Source organism: Ixodes scapularis, unplaced genomic scaffold (genome assembly GCF_016920785.2).
Source record: "Ixodes scapularis isolate PalLabHiFi unplaced genomic scaffold, ASM1692078v2 PGA_scaffold0__279_contigs__length_252992795, whole genome shotgun sequence".
NCBI lineage: Eukaryota > Metazoa > Arthropoda > Arachnida > Ixodida > Ixodidae > Ixodes > Ixodes scapularis.
This window is the reverse complement of record NW_024609835.1, coordinates 249,431,232-249,452,987: the sequence shown is the minus strand read 5'-3', so window position 1 is coordinate 249,452,987 and position 21,756 is coordinate 249,431,232. Positions and strand designations below refer to the sequence as shown.

Sequence of the window (21,756 nt, the reverse complement as noted above, 5' to 3'; positions counted from 1 at the left end):
TTTTTGCAGTTTCTCGCGCGACTCAAGGTCGCACGTCGTTCAATCTAGTGTCGAGATCATGCTGGAGTGCTAACTACCGTATTTACTCGCATATTGGTCGATACGTCGTATAGGTCGACCCCCTAACTTCGGGACCCCCGAAAAAAAAAAAAAGTTGAAAAATATAATACCGGGATTCGCGTATTGGTCGACCCCCCAGTTTTGATGAGGCGATTTTTGAAAAACAGGTCGACCTATACGCGAGTAAATACGGTACGTTTTTGTTTTGTTTTGACAAGCGTGATCCGGGCAGTTTAGGTTTTCGGTGTTCGTTTATGGCCATTCTTTCCCTGAAAATCAACAACTGCGCTGTTGGATGCAAGTTCGACCCGTCGGAGCAGGTAATGCTCCAGTGGAGTCTGCAGTGGCGCGGGATCTTAAACTGTGATCGCAAACGAAAAAGCTTCCGCGGGCCAAAGGCTTGCAATGTATGCCGCAAAAGTGCGCAATCAGTCCCTATCCGTGACGTACAACGCGATCACCGAGCAAGCGCGGAGGATGCGGTCATTTGCAAAGTGGGAGATTTCGTTGGACCACACCGACATGCTTCGAAAACGTAGCAGTGATGACGACGGGACTGACATCACCAGCGCGGACAAGTCGCAGTCTAGTCGCGGGCGGAGTGAGAACGACAGTGAGCAGCTTCAGTTGTCCCGCCTGCAGCATGAACTTCCTAGTTTCGATAACGCCTGGCCATCTCATGCACCTCGCGCGTGCAAGCGCAGCCAAAGCACGCCAGAAGGCATCGATCGTGTGTTCGAGGCTGGGCTTTTGAAACAGATACTTTGCCCTTCTCACGTGTTCGCAGTAAAATGCACATCTAAAGGTTCTTTTTTTTTTTCTGACTTACAATTGAGTCGACTTGCAATTGTGTAAATACAAATACAATGCACTCCGTATTCGAATGAGTGAGTAGCTGCATGCACCCGCTGCAATGCGTTTACGCTGCCACAGGTATCGTCTGAGTTTAGCATTGTGCGGCACCAGAATGCAATGTTCACAACCATGGCCCGTCTCTAGCCGTTCAGGATTTCACTCTTGGACCTAAACCACGCCGCTGATGCGGAGCACGAAAGGAAAATTATCAGAACCAGCGGCATAGCCAGGGGTTGTGAACGATACCTGTGGCGGCTAAACGCATTGCGACAGGCGAAGCTATTCACTTGTTTGAGTATGTAATGCATCTTAACTTAGGTATTTTCACGTCTTGCAGCGTCACCAGCTTCACTTATTTTGCGCCGCAAACATGGCAGGGTTCGACTAGTTGGACAAAGCGTTGGTGCAGCAGACGACGTGGCTCGCTCGCTGACTGTCGTGTTGCGAAAGGGAATTTGCTGCGACTGGTTTTGCTCGCTAAAACCTGGAGCGCGATGTGGTGCTTCAATACGCCTGCGTCCCTGCATCAAGATGGATATGCCGACGTTCGAGGACTGAACAAGATGTGTTAAAATGCCTCAGATGACCCAAACAAGGAACGATGACAGAATTCTAGTTTGGAAAAAGTTTGGTGTCGAAAGTCACGACGGTTTGCGGGAAGTCGCCAACGGCAAATCAAGACTAAGTGGAAGCTTTAAAGGGACCATGAAATGATTTTAAAATCTAATTTCATCCACCGCACGTCGTAAAAGGTGTGAAAAGAAACACAAAAACACAAAACTAGGGAGCCAAAAAAATTATTTGCTATAGAACTTTTAAAAGAAAACTGGACTCTTTTGCGACTTCTTTCCTTCGAAAGCTCTGCCTTTTCACTACGATGCATCCGCAGAAATGGAGCACGTCAGCCGAATCCACGTCGCCTATTGGGTAAGAGCCTACCTCACCAGCACCGCGATCGTAAACAATAAATAGCCGGCGAATGTTTCCTAAAAGTTTTGTTAAATAATATTCAGACCCACATTTTGTAGCATAATTAGAGATGTGTGGCGAAAATTGCCAAATTTGGTAATGCTGAGAGCCAAGCGCCATCTATCGTGTGGTAAACGAAGCAACTACTGCGCGTGCGCAGTAGGGCAGGGCTGGCAGGGCCGACTGCCGGCTGGCAGGGCCTTCCTCTCAAAACTCTGACTGACTGAACGTTTATTTTTCTACGTGTTCATCTCGCGCGTGCTGACTTCAAGCAGCAAGAAAAAAATGTACTTAAAACAGACCACGACGAACAAGAACGCTGGATCCACAAACACCCGAAATGAGGGACAGCAGCCGCGAATCGCGCTCCGACGAAGCTCTCAGAATATAGGCCTAGCAGGCACTCCGACTCGGCGCAGCGTTGCTTCGTCGCAAGACCGTCTGTCTGCCTGCGACCGGCTGGCGTGCTGAATGGAATATGCCCGCGCTACCCTTGTGGGGTACCCTTGTGGACCCTTCCCGTATAATAGTTTGATCGCTGACCTCAATTTTACGTTAAGAGGTGAGGTCAATCTCTTCCCCTTGTTTTCCGAGGCAATGTTGACGAACACTCGTCGAAAAAGGACCCTCGTCGATTCTCTCTTCTTGTTTTGTGTGATATAGAGCTAAAATAAACGCTGTATGGATTACCTTCGTAACACGGTATGTACACTTTGTTATTGGTATGCCATTTTTATCCTGACAGACTGCACGTCACTGTCGAGCTGTAACAGTTCGTGAGAGGTATACGTGCAATACCGGTCCAACCTTTCTTTGCCGAGTGTCGCGTCAGTATCGAGTTGCAATCGTAAAAGATCGGTCCCGAAGCGCTTACCAACAGCGCGAATACAGTAAAACCTACCGGCGCAGTAAAACCTACCGGCGCACCCCAACTCGTCGCCACTAATGCTCCCATCTCCTACTGCCGAGAGAAGTTCCGGTTCCGGAAATAGCGTACGTCACGGCTTGTTTTGCGGTCAAGAAAAAGTCGATATTTCATTAATTTTTTGTGTAGAAGTTAATAAACCGAGACGAAAACGGATGCCTGTTCGGCATTCAGTGAACATTGACGGTTTAATGTAAAAGTTATCTGGAAAAAGTAAAAAAGTCATTTCATGGTCCCTTTAATTAAGAAAGGAAGTACTAATCGTCCCTACTTGCCCCGGGTTTGTCGGCGTGTTTTTTGCCCAAAGAGCAGAACACGAAAACCGCATCGCCCGACTCTTTGTCTGTGTATCTTTAAGGGGAGACACTGCCCAGAAAAAAAAATTTCTGCAAAAAAAGTTGATTTTGGAAAATGACATATTTACATCCACCAACATCTAGAGAGTATTCCCAGAAACTGTAATTAATTTTCACTGCATAGTTAATTTTTTATAAATTATTTTCTGTCCACCAAAGCTCAAGAAAAGGTAGGGTTTGGAGCACTTTGAACGCATTTTTCTCCGTTCCACTTTTAGGTGTAAATTCCATTTTAGTCAATCTATCGTTTGATAATGGCAAAACAGAAAAGGCTCATTCTTCCCTTTTCCTGACTGGAATTTAATAAGGAATGCGGCTATGGAACTTTTTGTCACTTTACGGATGTCTTTTGTAAAAAATGTTGAAATTTTGTCGAAGAGACAGAAGACCAAAAAGTTGACCAATTTTGCAGAAGAGAAAATTTGTAGAAATGAATTACTTTCTAGAAAAAACGTTCCATAGCCGCACCCTCTAGGCATTCTGCTACATATCTAGCAAATAAAATTTTTAATATCGTGATAGTTTTCTGATGATAGATTAACTAAACAGTGTAGGCGTGTTGCTGATAGAAGCTACTCTAATTTCCTTCTCATTTAACCAACAGACCTGAAATTTCGTTATACACCCTCTAGCATGACCGTCAGCCTACCCTGTACATTTCATTAATTTTAAGACAAGGGTTCAAAAGTTGACCCCCCTAGGGGGTGTCTCCCCTTAAGTGTTTTGTTGACAACTTCAGTCCTGCAAGAAAACAAATTTCCATGTGTTCTGCGTCGCACCCGCCAGGTGGGACAGTGGACTCTGACAAACAGGCTGTCTATCAGTGCCGTCTGTTGCTCGTTGTCGTGTTTCGGCGTCGTTTGTTGCTGTTTGTTCCTCTAGTGAGATGCGGCATTTAGCAATGTGATTTGATTTTTGTGGAACTTTGTGAACTTTGCAACAGGATTGGTGTCCCATAATGATGAAGAGAATCTATAAACGAAATAGTCATGTCTCGGCCTGTTTTCTTTAAAAAAATTAAGTGCTCAAGAGATATTTTGATAGTTGAACCTACGTAGGTCAATTATGAAATTTCATTAACTACCACCCTGACAGAGTACTAATTAACAGCATTTCGCAATGTTGAGGAAATAAACTCGTTACATTTGAATGTAGTGCCTGGGGGAGACATTGGACGAAAATGCCAAACCTACCCGTTTATTAAATGGTCGCAACTGGTCCATGCCTGTAAGCCGGTAAGGACGCTTCTATGCCCATACGGATGGATGAGGACAACGTCACGCATTCTTATGGTTGGTAGGCAGAAGAGCAGTTCCCTTATGTGTGCTCCATCAACCTCAACCAAGAGCCCTCCAATTCTTCTCCAAGACCAGCATGGTACTGATGTGTTCTGCCAAGGCCCTGGAATTTACGGTTTCCGCGTCGCCTCTCTGGGAGGTTGTTACTTTCCCGTACAAGGCCATGCAGCAGACGCCTCGGGGGCCTTAGGGTGACCGAGTGTGGGCTAGCAGCCATCCCCCCCAAGGCACCAGAGGCTGGTGCTGTTTAGCAGCATTGCGTCCCGAGGGGACGCCACCCACCCAGGGTCCTAGAGATGACCGGCAGGGCGGAGCTGAGCAGGAGCAGCACGGCGCAGTTGCCGATGACCTGGGTCAGGCTGGCCGACCGGGGCTGGGGACGCAGGCGGCAGAAGCCCGGCAGCGAGTAGAAGCCTACCACCGAGGCCAGCCACAGGTACCTGTGCCTGTGCTCAGGAACGACTTTGCAAGGCCTCCAGACGCCCAAATTCAAACGAGATGTCGCTCCACCGGTTATGACACATGCATTCCAGACCTTCTATCTCGGGGCTCTACAGACGGTGACGACGCATTCGTGACTCGGACACCGAGAATGGGAAAAAGTCTAATGCTCATAGACGTACAGTCGTGCCTCGTTAATATGGACCCCCGTGGTGAACTGTGATCGGACATCTCAACGAGGTGCAAAAAAGCAGACGGGATCAGAAAGAAAAGAAGCACGAGACAACAAGAAAGAGAAGACGAAGAGGTGGCCGGACAAGCTCATCCCACTTTTTGATGAAAAACGGGACGATCTAGATGTTTACCTACATAGGTTTGAGCGCATAGCCGTCGGTCAGGATTGGCCACAGGAGAAATGGGCTCTCAGCATGTGCCTCGTAAGTGAAGTACTCTGCGTTTTTGGACGACTTTCGCCAGGGGAGTTGCTATAGATTACGAGTGCACAAAGCGTGCCCCCCTTCAGCGGTTCCGATTTACAGCCGAGGATTACAGGGAAAAGTTTCGCTCCTGCAAACCACAGAATAGAGAGACCGGAGGCCAGTTCGCAGCCCATCTAGAAGGGTATTTTGATCGTAAGTGAAGTACTCTGCGTTTTTGGACGACTTTCTCCAGGGGAGTTGCTATAGATTACGAGTGCACAAAGCGTGCCCCCCTTCAGCGGTTCCAATTTACAGCCGAGGATTACAGGGAAAAGTTTCGCTCCTGCAAACCACAGAATAGAGAGACCGGAGGCCAGTTCGCAGCCCATCTAGAAGGGTATTTTGATCGTAAGTGAAGTACTCTGCGTTTTTGGACGACTTTCTCCAGGGGAGTTGCTATAGATTACGAGTGCACAAAGCGTGCCCCCCTTCAGCGGTTCCGATTTACAGCCGAGGATTACAGGGAAAAGTTTCGCTCCTGCAAACCACAGAATAGAGAGACCGGAGGCCAGTTCGCAGCCCATCTAGAAGGGTATTTTGATCGTAAGTGAAGTACTCTGCGTTTTTGGACGACTTTCGCCAGGGGAGTTGCTATAGATTACGAGTGCACAAAGCGTGCCCCCCTTCAGCGGTTCCGATTTACAGCCGAGGATTACAGGGAAAAGTTTCGCTCCTGCAAACCACAGAATAGAGAGACCGGAGGCCAGTTCGCAGCCCATCTAGAAGGGTATTTTGATCGTAAGTGAAGTACTCTGCGTTTTTGGACGACTTTCTCCAGGGGAGTTGCTATAGATTACGAGTGCACAAAGCGTGCCCCCCTTCAGCGGTTCCGATTTACAGCCGAGGATTACAGGGAAAAGTTTCGCTCCTGCAAACCACAGAATAGAGAGACCGGAGGCCAGTTCGCAGCCCATCTAGAAGGGTATTTTGATCGTAAGTGAAGTACTCTGCGTTTTTGGACGACTTTCGCCAGGGGAGTTGCTATAGATTACGAGTGCACAAAGCGTGCCCCACTTCAGCGGTTCCGATTTACAGCCGAGGATTACAGGGAAAAGTTTCGCTCCTGCAAACCACAGAATAGAGAGACCGGAGGCCAGTTCGCAGCCCATCTAGAAGGGTATTTTGATCGTAAGTGAAGTACTCTGCGTTTTTGGACGACTTTCTCCAGGGGAGTTGCTATAGATTACGAGTGCACAAAGCGTGCCCCCCTTCAGCGGTTCCGATTTACAGCCGAGGATTACAGGGAAAAGTTTCGCTCCTGCAAACCACAGAATAGAGAGACCGGAGGCCAGTTCGCAGCCCATCTAGAAGGGTATTTTGATCGTAAGTGAAGTACTCTGCGTTTTTGGACGACTTTCGCCAGGGGAGTTGCTATAGATTACGAGTGCACAAAGCGTGCCCCCCTTCAGCGGTTCCGATTTACAGCCGAGGATTACAGGGAAAAGTTTCGCTCCTGCAAACCACAGAATAGAGAGACCGGAGGCCAGTTCGCAGCCCATCTAGAAGGGTATTTTGATCGTAAGTGAAGTACTCTGCGTTTTTGGACGACTTTCTCCAGGGGAGTTGCTATAGATTACGAGTGCACAAAGCGTGCCCCCCTTCAGCGGTTCCAATTTACAGCCGAGGATTACAGGGAAAAGTTTCGCTCCTGCAAACCACAGAATAGAGAGACCGGAGGCCAGTTCGCAGCCCATCTAGAAGGGTATTTTGATCGTAAGTGAAGTACTCTGCGTTTTTGGACGACTTTCTCCAGGGGAGTTGCTATAGATTACGAGTGCACAAAGCGTGCCCCCCTTCAGCGGTTCCGATTTACAGCCGAGGATTACAGGGAAAAGTTTCGCTCCTGCAAACCACAGAATAGAGAGACCGGAGGCCAGTTCGCAGCCCATCTAGAAGGGTATTTTGATCGTAAGTGAAGTACTCTGCGTTTTTGGACGACTTTCTCCAGGGGAGTTGCTATAGATTACGAGTGCACAAAGCGTGCCCCCCTTCAGCGGTTCCGATTTACAGCCGAGGATTACAGGGAAAAGTTTCGCTCCTGCAAACCACAGAATAGAGAGACCGGAGGCCAGTTCGCAGCCCATCTAGAAGGGTATTTTGATCGTAAGTGAAGTACTCTGCGTTTTTGGACGACTTTCTCCAGGGGAGTTGCTATAGATTACGAGTGCACAAAGCGTGCCCCCCTTCAGCGGTTCCGATTTACAGCCGAGGATTACAGGGAAAAGTTTCGCTCCTGCAAACCACAGAATAGAGAGACCGGAGGCCAGTTCGCAGCCCATCTAGAAGGGTATTTTGATCGTAAGTGAAGTACTCTGCGTTTTTGGACGACTTTCTCCAGGGGAGTTGCTATAGATTACAAGTGCACAAAGCATGCCCCACTTCAGCGGTTCCGATTTACAGCCGAGGATTACAGGGAAAAGTTTCGCTCCTGCAAACCACAGAATAGAGAGACCGGAGGCCAGTTCGCAGCCCATCTAGAAGGGTATTTTGATCGTAAGTGAAGTACTCTGCGTTTTTGGACGACTTTCTCCAGGGGAGTTGCTATAGATTACAAGTGCACAAAGCGTGCCCCACTTCAGCGGTTCCGATTTACAGCCGAGGATTACAGGGAAAAGTTTCGCTCCTGCAAACCACAGAATAGAGAGACCGGAGGCCAGTTCGCAGCCCATCTAGAAGGGTATTTTGATCGTAAGTGAAGTACTCTGCGTTTTTGGACGACTTTCTCCAGGGGAGTTGCTATAGATTACAAGTGCACAAAGCGTGCCCCACTTCAGCGGTTCCGATTTACAGCCGAGGATTACAGGGAAAAGTTTCGCTCCTGCAAACCACAGAATAGAGAGACCGGAGGCCAGTTCGCAGCCCATCTAGAAGGGTATTTTGATCGTAAAAGAAGTACTCTGCGTTTTTGGACGACTTTCTCCAGGGGAGTTGCTATAGATTACAAGTGCACAAAGCGTGCCCCACTTCAGCGGTTCCGATTTACAGCCGAGGATTACAGGGAAAAGTTTCGCTCCTGCAAACCACAGAATAGAGAGACCGGAGGCCAGTTCGCAGCCCATCTAGAAGGGTATTTTGATCGTAAGTGAAGTACTCTGCGTTTTTGGACGACTTTCTCCAGGGGAGTTGCTATAGATTACAAGTGCACAAAGCGTGCCCCACTTCAGCGGTTCCAATTTACAGCCGAGGATTACAGGGAAAAGTTTCGCTCCTGCAAACCACAGAATAGAGAGACCGGAGGCCAGTTCGCAGCCCATCTAGAAGGGTATTTTGATCGTAAGTGAAGTACTCTGCGTTTTTGGACGACTTTCTCCAGGGGAGTTGCTATAGATTACAAGTGCACAAAGCGTGCCCCACTTCAGCGGTTCCGATTTACAGCCGAGGATTACAGGGAAAAGTTTCGATCCTGCAAACCACAGAATAGAGAGACCGGAGGCCAGTTCGCAGCCCATCTAGAAGGGTATTTTGATCGTAAGTGAAGTACTCTGCGTTTTTGGACGACTTTCTCCAGGGGAGTTGCTATAGATTACAAGTGCACAAAGCGTGCCCCACTTCAGCGGTTCCGATTTACAGCCGAGGATTACAGGGAAAAGTTTCGCTCCTGCAAACCACAGAATAGAGAGACCGGAGGCCAGTTCGCAGCCCATCTAGAAGGGTATTTTGATCGTAAGTGAAGTACTCTGCGTTTTTGGACGACTTTCTCCAGGGGAGTTGCTATAGATTACAAGTGCACAAAGCGTGCCCCACTTCAGCGGTTCCGATTTACAGCCGAGGATTACAGGGAAAAGTTTCGCTCCTGCAAACCACAGAATAGAGAGACCGGAGGCCAGTTCGCAGCCCATCTAGAAGGGTATTTTGATCGTAAGTGAAGTACTCTGCGTTTTTGGACGACTTTCTCCAGGGGAGTTGCTATAGATTACAAGTGCACAAAGCGTGCCCCACTTCAGCGGTTCCAATTTACAGCCGAGGATTACAGGGAAAAGTTTCGCTCCTGCAAACCACAGAATAGAGAGACCGGAGGCCAGTTCGCAGCCCATTTAGAAGGGTATTTTGATCGTAAGTGAAGTACTCTGCGTTTTTGGACGACTTTCTCCAGGGGAGTTGCTATAGATTACAAGTGCACAAAGCGTGCCCCACTTCAGCGGTTCCGATTTACAGCCGAGGATTACAGGGAAAAGTTTCGCTCCTGCAAACCACAGAATAGAGAGACCGGAGGCCAGTTCGCAGCCCATCTAGAAGGGTATTTTGATCGTAAGTGAAGTACTCTGCGTTTTTGGACGACTTTCTCCAGGGGAGTTGCTATAGATTACAAGTGCACAAAGCGTGCCCCACTTCAGCGGTTCCGATTTACAGCCGAGGATTACAGGGAAAAGTTTCGCTCCTGCAAACCACAGAATAGAGAGACCGGAGGCCAGTTCGCAGCCCATCTAGAAGGGTATTTTGATCGTAAGTGAAGTGCTCTGCGTTTTTGGACGACTTTCTCCAGGGGAGTTGCTATAGATTACGAGTGCACAAAGCGTGCCCCCTTTCAGCGGTTCCGATTTACAGCCGAGGATTACAGGGAAAAGTTTCGCTCCTGCAAACCACAGAATAGAGAGACCGGAGGCCAGTTCGCAGCCCATCTAGAAGGGTATTTTGATCGTAAGTGAAGTACTCTGCGTTTTTGGACGACTTTCTCCAGGGGAGTTGCTATAGATTACAAGTGCACAAAGCGTGCCCCACTTCAGTGGTTCCAATTTACAGCCGAGGATTACAGGGAAAAGTTTCGCTCCTGCAAACCACAGAATAGAGAGACCGGAGGCCAGTTCGCAGCCCATCTAGAAGGGTATTTTGATCGTAAGTGAAGTACTCTGCGTTTTTGGACGACTTTCTCCAGGGGAGTTGCTATAGATTACGAGTGCACAAAGCGTGCCCCCCTTCAGCGGTTCCGATTTACAGCCGAGGATTACAGGGAAAAGTTTCGCTCCTGCAAACCACAGAATAGAGAGACCGGAGGCCAGTTCGCAGCCCATCTAGAAGGGTATTTTGATCGTAAGTGAAGTACTCTGCGTTTTTGGACGACTTTCTCCAGGGGAGTTGCTATAGATTACGAGTGCACAAAGCGTGCCCCCCTTCAGCGGTTCCGATTTACAGCCGAGGATTACAGGGAAAAGTTTCGCTCCTGCAAACCACAGAATAGAGAGACCGGAGGCCAGTTCGCAGCCCATCTAGAAGGGTATTTTGATCGTAAGTGAAGTACTCTGCGTTTTTGGACGACTTTCTCCAGGGGAGTTGCTATAGATTACGAGTGCACAAAGCGTGCCCCCCTTCAGCGGTTCCGATTTACAGCCGAGGATTACAGGGAAAAGTTTCGCTCCTGCAAACCACAGAATAGAGAGACCGGAGGCCAGTTCGCAGCCCATCTAGAAGGGTATTTTGATCGTAAGTGAAGTACTCTGCGTTTTTGGACGACTTTCTCCAGGGGAGTTGCTATAGATTACAAGTGCACAAAGCATGCCCCACTTCAGCGGTTCCGATTTACAGCCGAGGATTACAGGGAAAAGTTTCGCTCCTGCAAACCACAGAATAGAGAGACCGGAGGCCAGTTCGCAGCCCATCTAGAAGGGTATTTTGATCGTAAGTGAAGTACTCTGCGTTTTTGGACGACTTTCTCCAGGGGAGTTGCTATAGATTACAAGTGCACAAAGCGTGCCCCACTTCAGCGGTTCCGATTTACAGCCGAGGATTACAGGGAAAAGTTTCGCTCCTGCAAACCACAGAATAGAGAGACCGGAGGCCAGTTCGCAGCCCATCTAGAAGGGTATTTTGATCGTAAGTGAAGTACTCTGCGTTTTTGGACGACTTTCTCCAGGGGAGTTGCTATAGATTACAAGTGCACAAAGCGTGCCCCACTTCAGCGGTTCCGATTTACAGCCGAGGATTACAGGGAAAAGTTTCGCTCCTGCAAACCACAGAATAGAGAGACCGGAGGCCAGTTCGCAGCCCATCTAGAAGGGTATTTTGATCGTAAAAGAAGTACTCTGCGTTTTTGGACGACTTTCTCCAGGGGAGTTGCTATAGATTACAAGTGCACAAAGCGTGCCCCACTTCAGCGGTTCCGATTTACAGCCGAGGATTACAAGGAAAAGTTTCGCTCCTGCAAACCACAGAATAGAGAGACCGGAGGCCAGTTCGCAGCCCATCTAGAAGGGTATTTTGATCGTAAGTGAAGTACTCTGCGTTTTTGGACGACTTTCTCCAGGGGAGTTGCTATAGATTACAAGTGCACAAAGCGTGCCCCACTTCAGCGGTTCCAATTTACAGCCGAGGATTACAGGGAAAAGTTTCGCTCCTGCAAACCACAGAATAGAGAGACCGGAGGCCAGTTCGCAGCCCATCTAGAAGGGTATTTTGATCGTAAGTGAAGTACTCTGCGTTTTTGGACGACTTTCTCCAGGGGAGTTGCTATAGATTACAAGTGCACAAAGCGTGCCCCACTTCAGCGGTTCCGATTTACAGCCGAGGATTACAGGGAAAAGTTTCGATCCTGCAAACCACAGAATAGAGAGACCGGAGGCCAGTTCGCAGCCCATCTAGAAGGGTATTTTGATCGTAAGTGAAGTACTCTGCGTTTTTGGACGACTTTCTCCAGGGGAGTTGCTATAGATTACAAGTGCACAAAGCGTGCCCCACTTCAGCGGTTCCGATTTACAGCCGAGGATTACAGGGAAAAGTTTCGCTCCTGCAAACCACAGAATAGAGAGACCGGAGGCCAGTTCGCAGCCCATCTAGAAGGGTATTTTGATCGTAAGTGAAGTACTCTGCGTTTTTGGACGACTTTCTCCAGGGGAGTTGCTATAGATTACAAGTGCACAAAGCGTGCCCCACTTCAGCGGTTCCGATTTACAGCCGAGGATTACAGGGAAAAGTTTCGCTCCTGCAAACCACAGAATAGAGAGACCGGAGGCCAGTTCGCAGCCCATCTAGAAGGGTATTTTGATCGTAAGTGAAGTACTCTGCGTTTTTGGACGACTTTCTCCAGGGGAGTTGCTATAGATTACAAGTGCACAAAGCGTGCCCCACTTCAGCGGTTCCAATTTACAGCCGAGGATTACAGGGAAAAGTTTCGCTCCTGCAAACCACAGAATAGAGAGACCGGAGGCCAGTTCGCAGCCCATTTAGAAGGGTATTTTGATCGTAAGTGAAGTACTCTGCGTTTTTGGACGACTTTCTCCAGGGGAGTTGCTATAGATTACAAGTGCACAAAGCGTGCCCCACTTCAGCGGTTCCGATTTACAGCCGAGGATTACAGGGAAAAGTTTCGCTCCTGCAAACCACAGAATAGAGAGACCGGAGGCCAGTTCGCAGCCCATCTAGAAGGGTATTTTGATCGTAAGTGAAGTACTCTGCGTTTTTGGACGACTTTCTCCAGGGGAGTTGCTATAGATTACAAGTGCACAAAGCGTGCCCCACTTCAGCGGTTCCGATTTACAGCCGAGGATTACAGGGAAAAGTTTCGCTCCTGCAAACCACAGAATAGAGAGACCGGAGGCCAGTTCGCAGCCCATCTAGAAGGGTATTTTGATCGTAAGTGAAGTACTCTGCGTTTTTGGACGACTTTCTCCAGGGGAGTTGCTATAGATTACAAGTGCACAAAGCGTGCCCCACTTCAGTGGTTCCAATTTACAGCCGAGGATTACAGGGAAAAGTTTCGCTCCTGCAAACCACAGAATAGAGAGACCGGAGGCCAGTTCGCAGCCCATCTAGAAGGGTATTTTGATCGTAAGTGAAGTACTCTGCGTTTTTGGACGACTTTCTCCAGGGGAGTTGCTATAGATTACAAGTGCACAAAGCGTGCCCCACTTCAGCGGTTCCGATTTACAGCCGAGGATTACAGGGAAAAGTTTCGCTCCTGCAAACCACAGAATAGAGAGACCGGAGGCCAGTTCGCAGCCCATCTAGAAGGGTATTTTGATCGTAAGTGAAGTACTCTGCGTTTTTGGACGACTTTCTCCAGGGGAGTTGCTATAGATTACAAGTGCACAAAGCGTGCCCCACTTCAGCGGTTCCGATTTACAGCCGAGGATTACAGGGAAAAGTTTCGCTCCTGCAAACCACAGAATAGAGAGACCGGAGGCCAGTTCGCAGCCCATCTAGAAGGGTATTTTGATCGTAAGTGAAGTACTCTGCGTTTTTGGACGACTTTCTCCAGGGGAGTTGCTATAGATTACAAGTGCACAAAGCGTGCCCCACTTCAGCGGTTCCAATTTACAGCCGAGGATTACAGGGAAAAGTTTCGCTCCTGCAAACCACAGAATAGAGAGACCGGAGGCCAGTCCGCAGCCCATCTAGAAGGGTATTTTGATCGTAAGTGAAGTACTCTGCGTTTTTGGACGACTTTCTCCAGGGGAGTTGCTATAGATTACAAGTGCACAAAGCGTGCCCCACTTCAGCGGTTCCAATTTACAGCCGAGGATTACAGGGAAAGGTTTCGCTCCTGCAAACCACAGAATAGAGAGACCGGAGGCCAGTTCGCAGCCCATCTAGAAGGGTATTTTGATCGTAAGTGAAGTACTCTGCGTTTTTGGACGACTTTCTCCAGGGGAGTTGCTATAGCTTACAAGTGCACAAAGCGTGCCCCCCTTCAGCGGTTCCGATTTACAGCCGAGGATTACAGGGAAAAGTTTCGCTCCTGCAAACCACAGAATAGAGAGACCGGAGGCCAGTTCGCAGCCCATCTAGAAGGGTATTTTGATCGTAAGTGAAGTACTCTGCGTTTTTGGACGACTTTCTCCAGGGGAGTTGCTATAGATTACAAGTGCACAAAGCGTGCCCCCCTTCAGCGGTTCCGATTTACAGCCGAGGATTACAGGGAAAAGTTTCGCTCCTGCAAACCACAGAATAGAGAGACCGGAGGCCAGTTCGCAGCCCATCTAGAAGGGTATTTTGATCGTAAGTGAAGTACTCTGCGTTTTTGGACGACTTTCTCCAGGGGAGTTGCTATAGATTACAAGTGCACAAAGCGTGCCCCCCTTCAGCGGTTCCGATTTACAGCCGAGGATTACAGGGAAAAGTTTCGCTCCTGCAAACCACAGAATAGAGAGACCGGAGGCCAGTTCGCAGCCCATCTAGAAGGGTATTTTGATCGTAAGTGAAGTACTCTGCGTTTTTGGACGACTTTCTCCAGGGGAGTTGCTATAGATTACGAGTGCACATAGCGTGCCCCCCTTCAGCGGTTCCGATTTACAGCCGAGGATTACAGGGAAAAGTTTCGCTCCTGCAAACCACAGAATAGAGAGACCGGAGGCCAGTTCGCAGCCCATCTAGAAGGGTATTTTGATCGTAAGTGAAGTACTCTGCGTTTTTGGACGACTTTCTCCAGGGGAGTTGCTATAGATTACAAGTGCACAAAGCGTGCCCCCCTTCAGCGGTTCCGATTTACAGCCGAGGATTACAGGGAAAAGTTTCGCTCCTGCAAACCACAGAATAGAGAGACCGGAGGCCAGTTCGCAGCCCATCTAGAAGGGTATTTTGATCGTAAGTGAAGTACTCTGCGTTTTTGGACGACTTTCTCCAGGGGAGTTGCTATAGATTACGAGTGCACATAGCGTGCCCCCCTTCAGCGGTTCCGATTTACAGCCGAGGATTACAGGGAAAAGTTTCGCTCCTGCAAACCACAGAATAGAGAGACCGGAGGCCAGTTCGCAGCCCATCTAGAAGGGTATTTTGATCGTAAGTGAAGTACTCTGCGTTTTTGGACGACTTTCTCCAGGGGAGTTGCTATAGATTACAAGTGCACAAAGCGTGCCCCCCTTCAGCGGTTCCGATTTACAGCCGAGGATTACAGGGAAAAGTTTCGCTCCTGCAAACCACAGAATAGAGAGACCGGAGGCCAGTTCGCAGCCCATCTAGAAGGGTATTTTGATCGTAAGTGAAGTACTCTGCGTTTTTGGACGACTTTCTCCAGGGGAGTTGCTATAGATTACAAGTGCACAAAGCGTGCCCCCCTTCAGCGGTTCCGATTTACAGCCGAGGATTACAGGGAAAAGTTTCGCTCCTGCAAACCACAGAATAGAGAGACCGGAGGCCAGTTCGCAGCCCATCTAGAAGGGTATTTTGATCGTAAGTGAAGTACTCTGCGTTTTTGGACGACTTTCTCCAGGGGAGTTGCTATAGCTTACAAGTGCACAAAGCGTGCCCCCCTTCAGCGGTTCCGATTTACAGCCGAGGATTACAGGGAAAAGTTTCGCTCCTGCAAACCACAGAATAGAGAGACCGGAGGCCAGTTCGCAGCCCATCTAGAAGGGTATTTTGATCGTAAGTGAAGTACTCTGCGTTTTTGGACGACTTTCTCCAGGGGAGTTGCTATAGATTACAAGTGCACAAAGCGTGCCCCCCTTCAGCGGTTCCGATTTACAGCCGAGGATTACAGGGAAAAGTTTCGCTCCTGCAAACCACAGAATAGAGAGACCGGAGGCCAGTTCGCAGCCCATCTAGAAGGGTATTTTGATCGTAAGTGAAGTACTCTGCGTTTTTGGACGACTTTCTCCAGGGGAGTTGCTATAGATTACAAGTGCACAAAGCGTGCCCCCCTTCAGCGGTTCCGATTTACAGCCGAGGATTACAGGGAAAAGTTTCGCTCCTGCAAACCACAGAATAGAGAGACCGGAGGCCAGTTCGCAGCCCATCTAGAAGGGTATTTTGATCGTAAGTGAAGTACTCTGCGTTTTTGGACGACTTTCTCCAGGGGAGTTGCTATAGATTACGAGTGCACATAGCGTGCCCCCCTTCAGCGGTTCCGATTTACAGCCGAGGATTACAGGGAAAAGTTTCGCTCCTGCAAACCACAGAATAGAGAGACCGGAGGCCAGTTCGCAGCCCATCTAGAAGGGTATTTTGATCGTAAGTGAAGTACTCTGCGTTTTTGGACGACTTTCTCCAGGGGAGTTGCTATAGATTACAAGTGCACAAAGCGTGCCCCCCTTCAGCGGTTCCGATTTACAGCCGAGGATTACAGGGAAAAGTTTCGCTCCTGCAAACCACAGAATAGAGAGACCGGAGGCCAGTTCGCAGCCCATCTAGAAGGGTATTTTGATCGTAAGTGAAGTACTCTGCGTTTTTGGACGACTTTCTCCAGGGGAGTTGCTATAGATTACGAGTGCACAAAGCGTGCCCCCCTTCAGCGGTTCCGATTTACAGCCGAGGATTACAGGGAAAAGTTTCGCTCCTGCAAACCACAGAATAGAGAGACCGGAGGCCAGTCCGCAGCCCATCTAGAAGGGTATTTTGATCGTAAGTGAACTACTCTGCGTTTTTGGACGACTTTCTCCAGGGGAGTTGCTATAGATTACAAGTGCACAAAGCGTGCCCCCCTTCAGCGGTTCCGATTTACAGCCGAGGATTACAGGGAAAAGTTTCGCTCCTGCAAACCACAGAATAGAGAGACCGGAGGCCAGTCCGCAGCCCATCTAGAAGGGTATTTTGATCGTAAGTGAAGTACTCTGCGTTTTTGGACGACTTTCTCCAGGGGAGTTGCTATAGATTACAAGTGCACAAAGCGTGCCCCCCTTCAGCGGTTCCGATTTACAGCCGAGGATTACAGGGAAAAGTTTCGCTCCTGCAAACCACAGAATAGAGAGACCGGAGGCCAGTTCGCAGCCCATCTAGAAGGGTATTTTGATCGTAAGTGAAGTACTCTGCGTTTTTGGACGACTTTCTCCAGGGGAGTTGCTATAGATTACAAGTGCACAAAGCGTGCCCCCCTTCAGCGGTTCCGATTTACAGCCGAGGATTACAGGGAAAAGTTTCGCTCCTGCAAACCACAGAATAGAGAGACCGGAGGCCAGTTCGCAGCCCATCTAGAAGGGTATTTTGATCGTAAGTGAAGTACTCTGCGTTTTTGGACGACTTTCTCCAGGGGAGTTGCTATAGCTTACAAGTGCACAAAGCGTGCCCCCCTTCAGCGGTTCCGATTTACAGCCGAGGATTACAGGGAAAAGTTTCGCTCCTGCAAACCACAGAATAGAGAGACCGGAGGCCAGTTCGCAGCCCATCTAGAAGGGTATTTTGATCGTAAGTGAAGTACTCTGCGTTTTTGGACGACTTTCTCCAGGGGAGTTGCTATAGATTACAAGTGCACAAAGCGTGCCCCCCTTCAGCGGTTCCGATTTACAGCCGAGGATTACAGGGAAAAGTTTCGCTCCTGCAAACCACAGAATAGAGAGACCGGAGGCCAGTTCGCAGCCCATCTAGAAGGGTATTTTGATCGTAAGTGAAGTACTCTGCGTTTTTGGACGACTTTCTCCAGGGGAGTTGCTATAGATTACAAGTGCACAAAGCGTGCCCCCCTTCAGCGGTTCCGATTTACAGCCGAGGATTACAGGGAAAAGTTTCGCTCCTGCAAACCACAGAATAGAGAGACCGGAGGCCAGTTCGCAGCCCATCTAGAAGGGTATTTTGATCGTAAGTGAAGTACTCTGCGTTTTTGGACGACTTTCTCCAGGGGAGTTGCTATAGATTACGAGTGCACATAGCGTGCCCCCCTTCAGCGGTTCCGATTTACAGCCGAGGATTACAGGGAAAAGTTTCGCTCCTGCAAACCACAGAATAGAGAGACCGGAGGCCAGTTCGCAGCCCATCTAGAAGGGTATTTTGATCGTAAGTGAAGTACTCTGCGTTTTTGGACGACTTTCTCCAGGGGAGTTGCTATAGATTACAAGTGCACAAAGCGTGCCCCCCTTCAGCGGTTCCGATTTACAGCCGAGGATTACAGGGAAAAGTTTCGCTCCTGCAAACCACAGAATAGAGAGACCGGAGGCCAGTTCGCAGCCCATCTAGAAGGGTATTTTGATCGTAAGTGAAGTACTCTGCGTTTTTGGACGACTTTCTCCAGGGGAGTTGCTATAGATTACGAGTGCACAAAGCGTGCCCCCCTTCAGCGGTTCCGATTTACAGCCGAGGATTACAGGGAAAAGTTTCGCTCCTGCAAACCACAGAATAGAGAGACCGGAGGCCAGTCCGCAGCCCATCTAGAAGGGTATTTTGATCGTAAGTGAACTACTCTGCGTTTTTGGACGACTTTCTCCAGGGGAGTTGCTATAGATTACAAGTGCACAAAGCGTGCCCCCCTTCAGCGGTTCCGATTTACAGCCGAGGATTACAGGGAAAAGTTTCGCTCCTGCAAACCACAGAATAGAGAGACCGGAGGCCAGTCCGCAGCCCATCTAGAAGGGTATTTTGATCGTAAGTGAAGTACTCTGCGTTTTTGGACGACTTTCTCCAGGGGAGTTGCTATAGATTACAAGTGCACAAAGCGTGCCCCCCTTCAGCGGTTCCGATTTACAGCCGAGGATTACAGGGAAAAGTTTCGCTCCTGCAAACCACAGAATAGAGAGACCGGAGGCCAGTTCGCAGCCCATCTAGAAGGGTATTTTGATCGTAAGTGAAGTACTCTGCGTTTTTGGACGACTTTCTCCAGGGGAGTTGCTATAGATTACAAGTGCACAAAGCGTGCCCCCCTTCAGCGGTTCCGATTTACAGCCGAGGATTACAGGGAAAAGTTTCGCTCCTGCAAACCACAGAATAGAGAGACCGGAGGCCAGTTCGCAGCCCATCTAGAAGGGTATTTTGATCGTAAGTGAAGTACTCTGCGTTTTTGGACGACTTTCTCCAGGGGAGTTGCTATAGATTACAAGTGCACAAAGCGTGCCCCCCTTCAGCGGTTCCGATTTACAGCCGAGGATTACAGGGAAAAGTTTCGCTCCTGCAAACCACAGAATAGAGAGACCGGAGGCCAGTTCGCAGCCCATCTAGAAGGGTATTTTGATCGTAAGTGAAGTACTCTGCGTTTTTGGACGACTTTCTCCAGGGGAGTTGCTATAGATTACGAGTGCACATAGCGTGCCCCCCTTCAGCGGTTCCGATTTACAGCCGAGGATTACAGGGAAAAGTTTCGCTCCTGCAAACCACAGAATAGAGAGACCGGAGGCCAGTTCGCAGCCCATCTAGAAGGGTATTTTGATCGTAAGTGAAGTACTCTGCGTTTTTGGACGACTTTCTCCAGGGGAGTTGCTATAGATTACAAGTGCACAAAGCGTGCCCCCCTTCAGCGGTTCCGATTTACAGCCGAGGATTACAGGGAAAAGTTTCGCTCCTGCAAACCACAGAATAGAGAGACCGGAGGCCAGTTCGCAGCCCATCTAGAAGGGTATTTTGATCGTAAGTGAAGTACTCTGCGTTTTTGGACGACTTTCTCCAGGGGAGTTGCTATAGATTACGAGTGCACATAGCGTGCCCCCCTTCAGCGGTTCCGATTTACAGCCGAGGATTACAGGGAAAAGTTTCGCTCCTGCAAACCACAGAATAGAGAGACCGGAGGCCAGTTCGCAGCCCATCTAGAAGGGTATTTTGATCGTAAGTGAAGTACTCTGCGTTTTTGGACGACTTTCTCCAGGGGAGTTGCTATAGATTACAAGTGCACAAAGCGTGCCCCCCTTCAGCGGTTCCGATTTACAGCCGAGGATTACAGGGAAAAGTTTCGCTCCTGCAAACCACAGAATAGAGAGACCGGAGGCCAGTTCGCAGCCCATCTAGAAGGGTATTTTGATCGTAAGTGAAGTACTCTGCGTTTTTGGACGACTTTCTCCAGGGGAGTTGCTATAGATTACAAGTGCACAAAGCGTGCCCCCCTTCAGCGGTTCCGATTTACAGCCGAGGATTACAGGGAAAAGTTTCGCTCCTGCAAACCACAGAATAGAGAGACCGGAGGCCAGTTCGCAGCCCATCTAGAAGGGTATTTTGATCGTAAGTGAAGTACTCTGCGTTTTTGGACGACTTTCTCCAGGGGAGTTGCTATAGCTTACAAGTGCACAAAGCGTGCCCCCCTTCAGCGGTTCCGATTTACAGCCGAGGATTACAGGGAAAAGTTTCGCTCCTGCAAACCACAGAATAGAGAGACCGGAGGCCAGTTCGCAGCCCATCTAGAAGGGTATTTTGATCGTAAGTGAAGTACTCTGCGTTTTTGGACGACTTTCTCCAGGGGAGTTGCTATAGATTACAAGTGCACAAAGCGTGCCCCCCTTCAGCGGTTCCGATTTACAGCCGAGGATTACAGGGAAAAGTTTCGCTCCTGCAAACCACAGAATAGAGAGACCGGAGGCCAGTTCGCAGCCCATCTAGAAGGGTATTTTGATCGTAAGTGAAGTACTCTGCGTTTTTGGACGACTTTCTCCAGGGGAGTTGCTATAGATTACAAGTGCACAAAGCGTGCCCCCCTTCAGCGGTTCCGATTTACAGCCGAGGATTACAGGGAAAAGTTTCGCTCCTGCAAACCACAGAATAGAGAGACCGGAGGCCAGTTCGCAGCCCATCTAGAAGGGTATTTTGATCGTAAGTGAAGTACTCTGCGTTTTTGGACGACTTTCTCCAGGGGAGTTGCTATAGATTACGAGTGCACATAGCGTGCCCCCCTTCAGCGGTTCCGATTTACAGCCGAGGATTACAGGGAAAAGTTTCGCTCCTGCAAACCACAGAATAGAGAGACCGGAGGCCAGTTCGCAGCCCATCTAGAAGGGTATTTTGATCGTAAGTGAAGTACTCTGCGTTTTTGGACGACTTTCTCCAGGGGAGTTGCTATAGATTACAAGTGCACAAAGCGTGCCCCCCTTCAGCGGTTCCGATTTACAGCCGAGGATTACAGGGAAAAGTTTCGCTCCTGCAAACCACAGAATAGAGAGACCGGAGGCCAGTTCGCAGCCCATCTAGAAGGGTATTTTGATCGTAAGTGAAGTACTCTGCGTTTTTGGACGACTTTCTCCAGGGGAGTTGCTATAGATTACGAGTGCACAAAGCGTGCCCCCCTTCAGCGGTTCCGATTTACAGCCGAGGATTACAGGGAAAAGTTTCGCTCCTGCAAACCACAGAATAGAGAGACCGGAGGCCAGTCCGCAGCCCATCTAGAAGGGTATTTTGATCGTAAGTGAACTACTCTGCGTTTTTGGACGACTTTCTCCAGGGGAGTTGCTATAGATTACAAGTGCACAAAGCGTGCCCCCCTTCAGCGGTTCCGATTTACAGCCGAGGATTACAGGGAAAAGTTTCGCTCCTGCAAACCACAGAATAGAGAGACCGGAGGCCAGTCCGCAGCCCATCTAGAAGGGTATTTTGATCGTAAGTGAAGTACTCTGCGTTTTTGGACGACTTTCTCCAGGGGAGTTGCTATAGATTACAAGTGCACAAAGCGTGCCCCCCTTCAGCGGTTCCGATTTACAGCCGAGGATTACAGGGAAAAGTTTCGCTCCTGCAAACCACAGAATAGAGAGACCGGAGGCCAGTTCGCAGCCCATCTAGAAGGGTATTTTGATCGTAAGTGAAGTACTCTGCGTTTTTGGACGACTTTC

The 21,756-nt window shown here is 49.1% G+C and overlaps 1 protein-coding gene across 2 annotated transcripts in view; it reads right to left on the bottom strand.

Annotated features, from left to right (window-relative positions):
* LOC8039909 (protein LMBR1L) overlaps positions 1–21,756 on the bottom strand; it is a 116,085-nt gene that overhangs the window by 5,267 nt on the left and 89,062 nt on the right. For both annotated transcript variants that reach the window (XM_029980379.4, XM_029980380.4), the window contains exon 14: positions 4,746–4,903. In XM_029980379.4, coding sequence (XP_029836239.2) covers positions 4,746–4,903 — 158 coding nt within the window. The remainder of the gene's footprint in view (positions 1–4,745; positions 4,904–21,756) is intronic.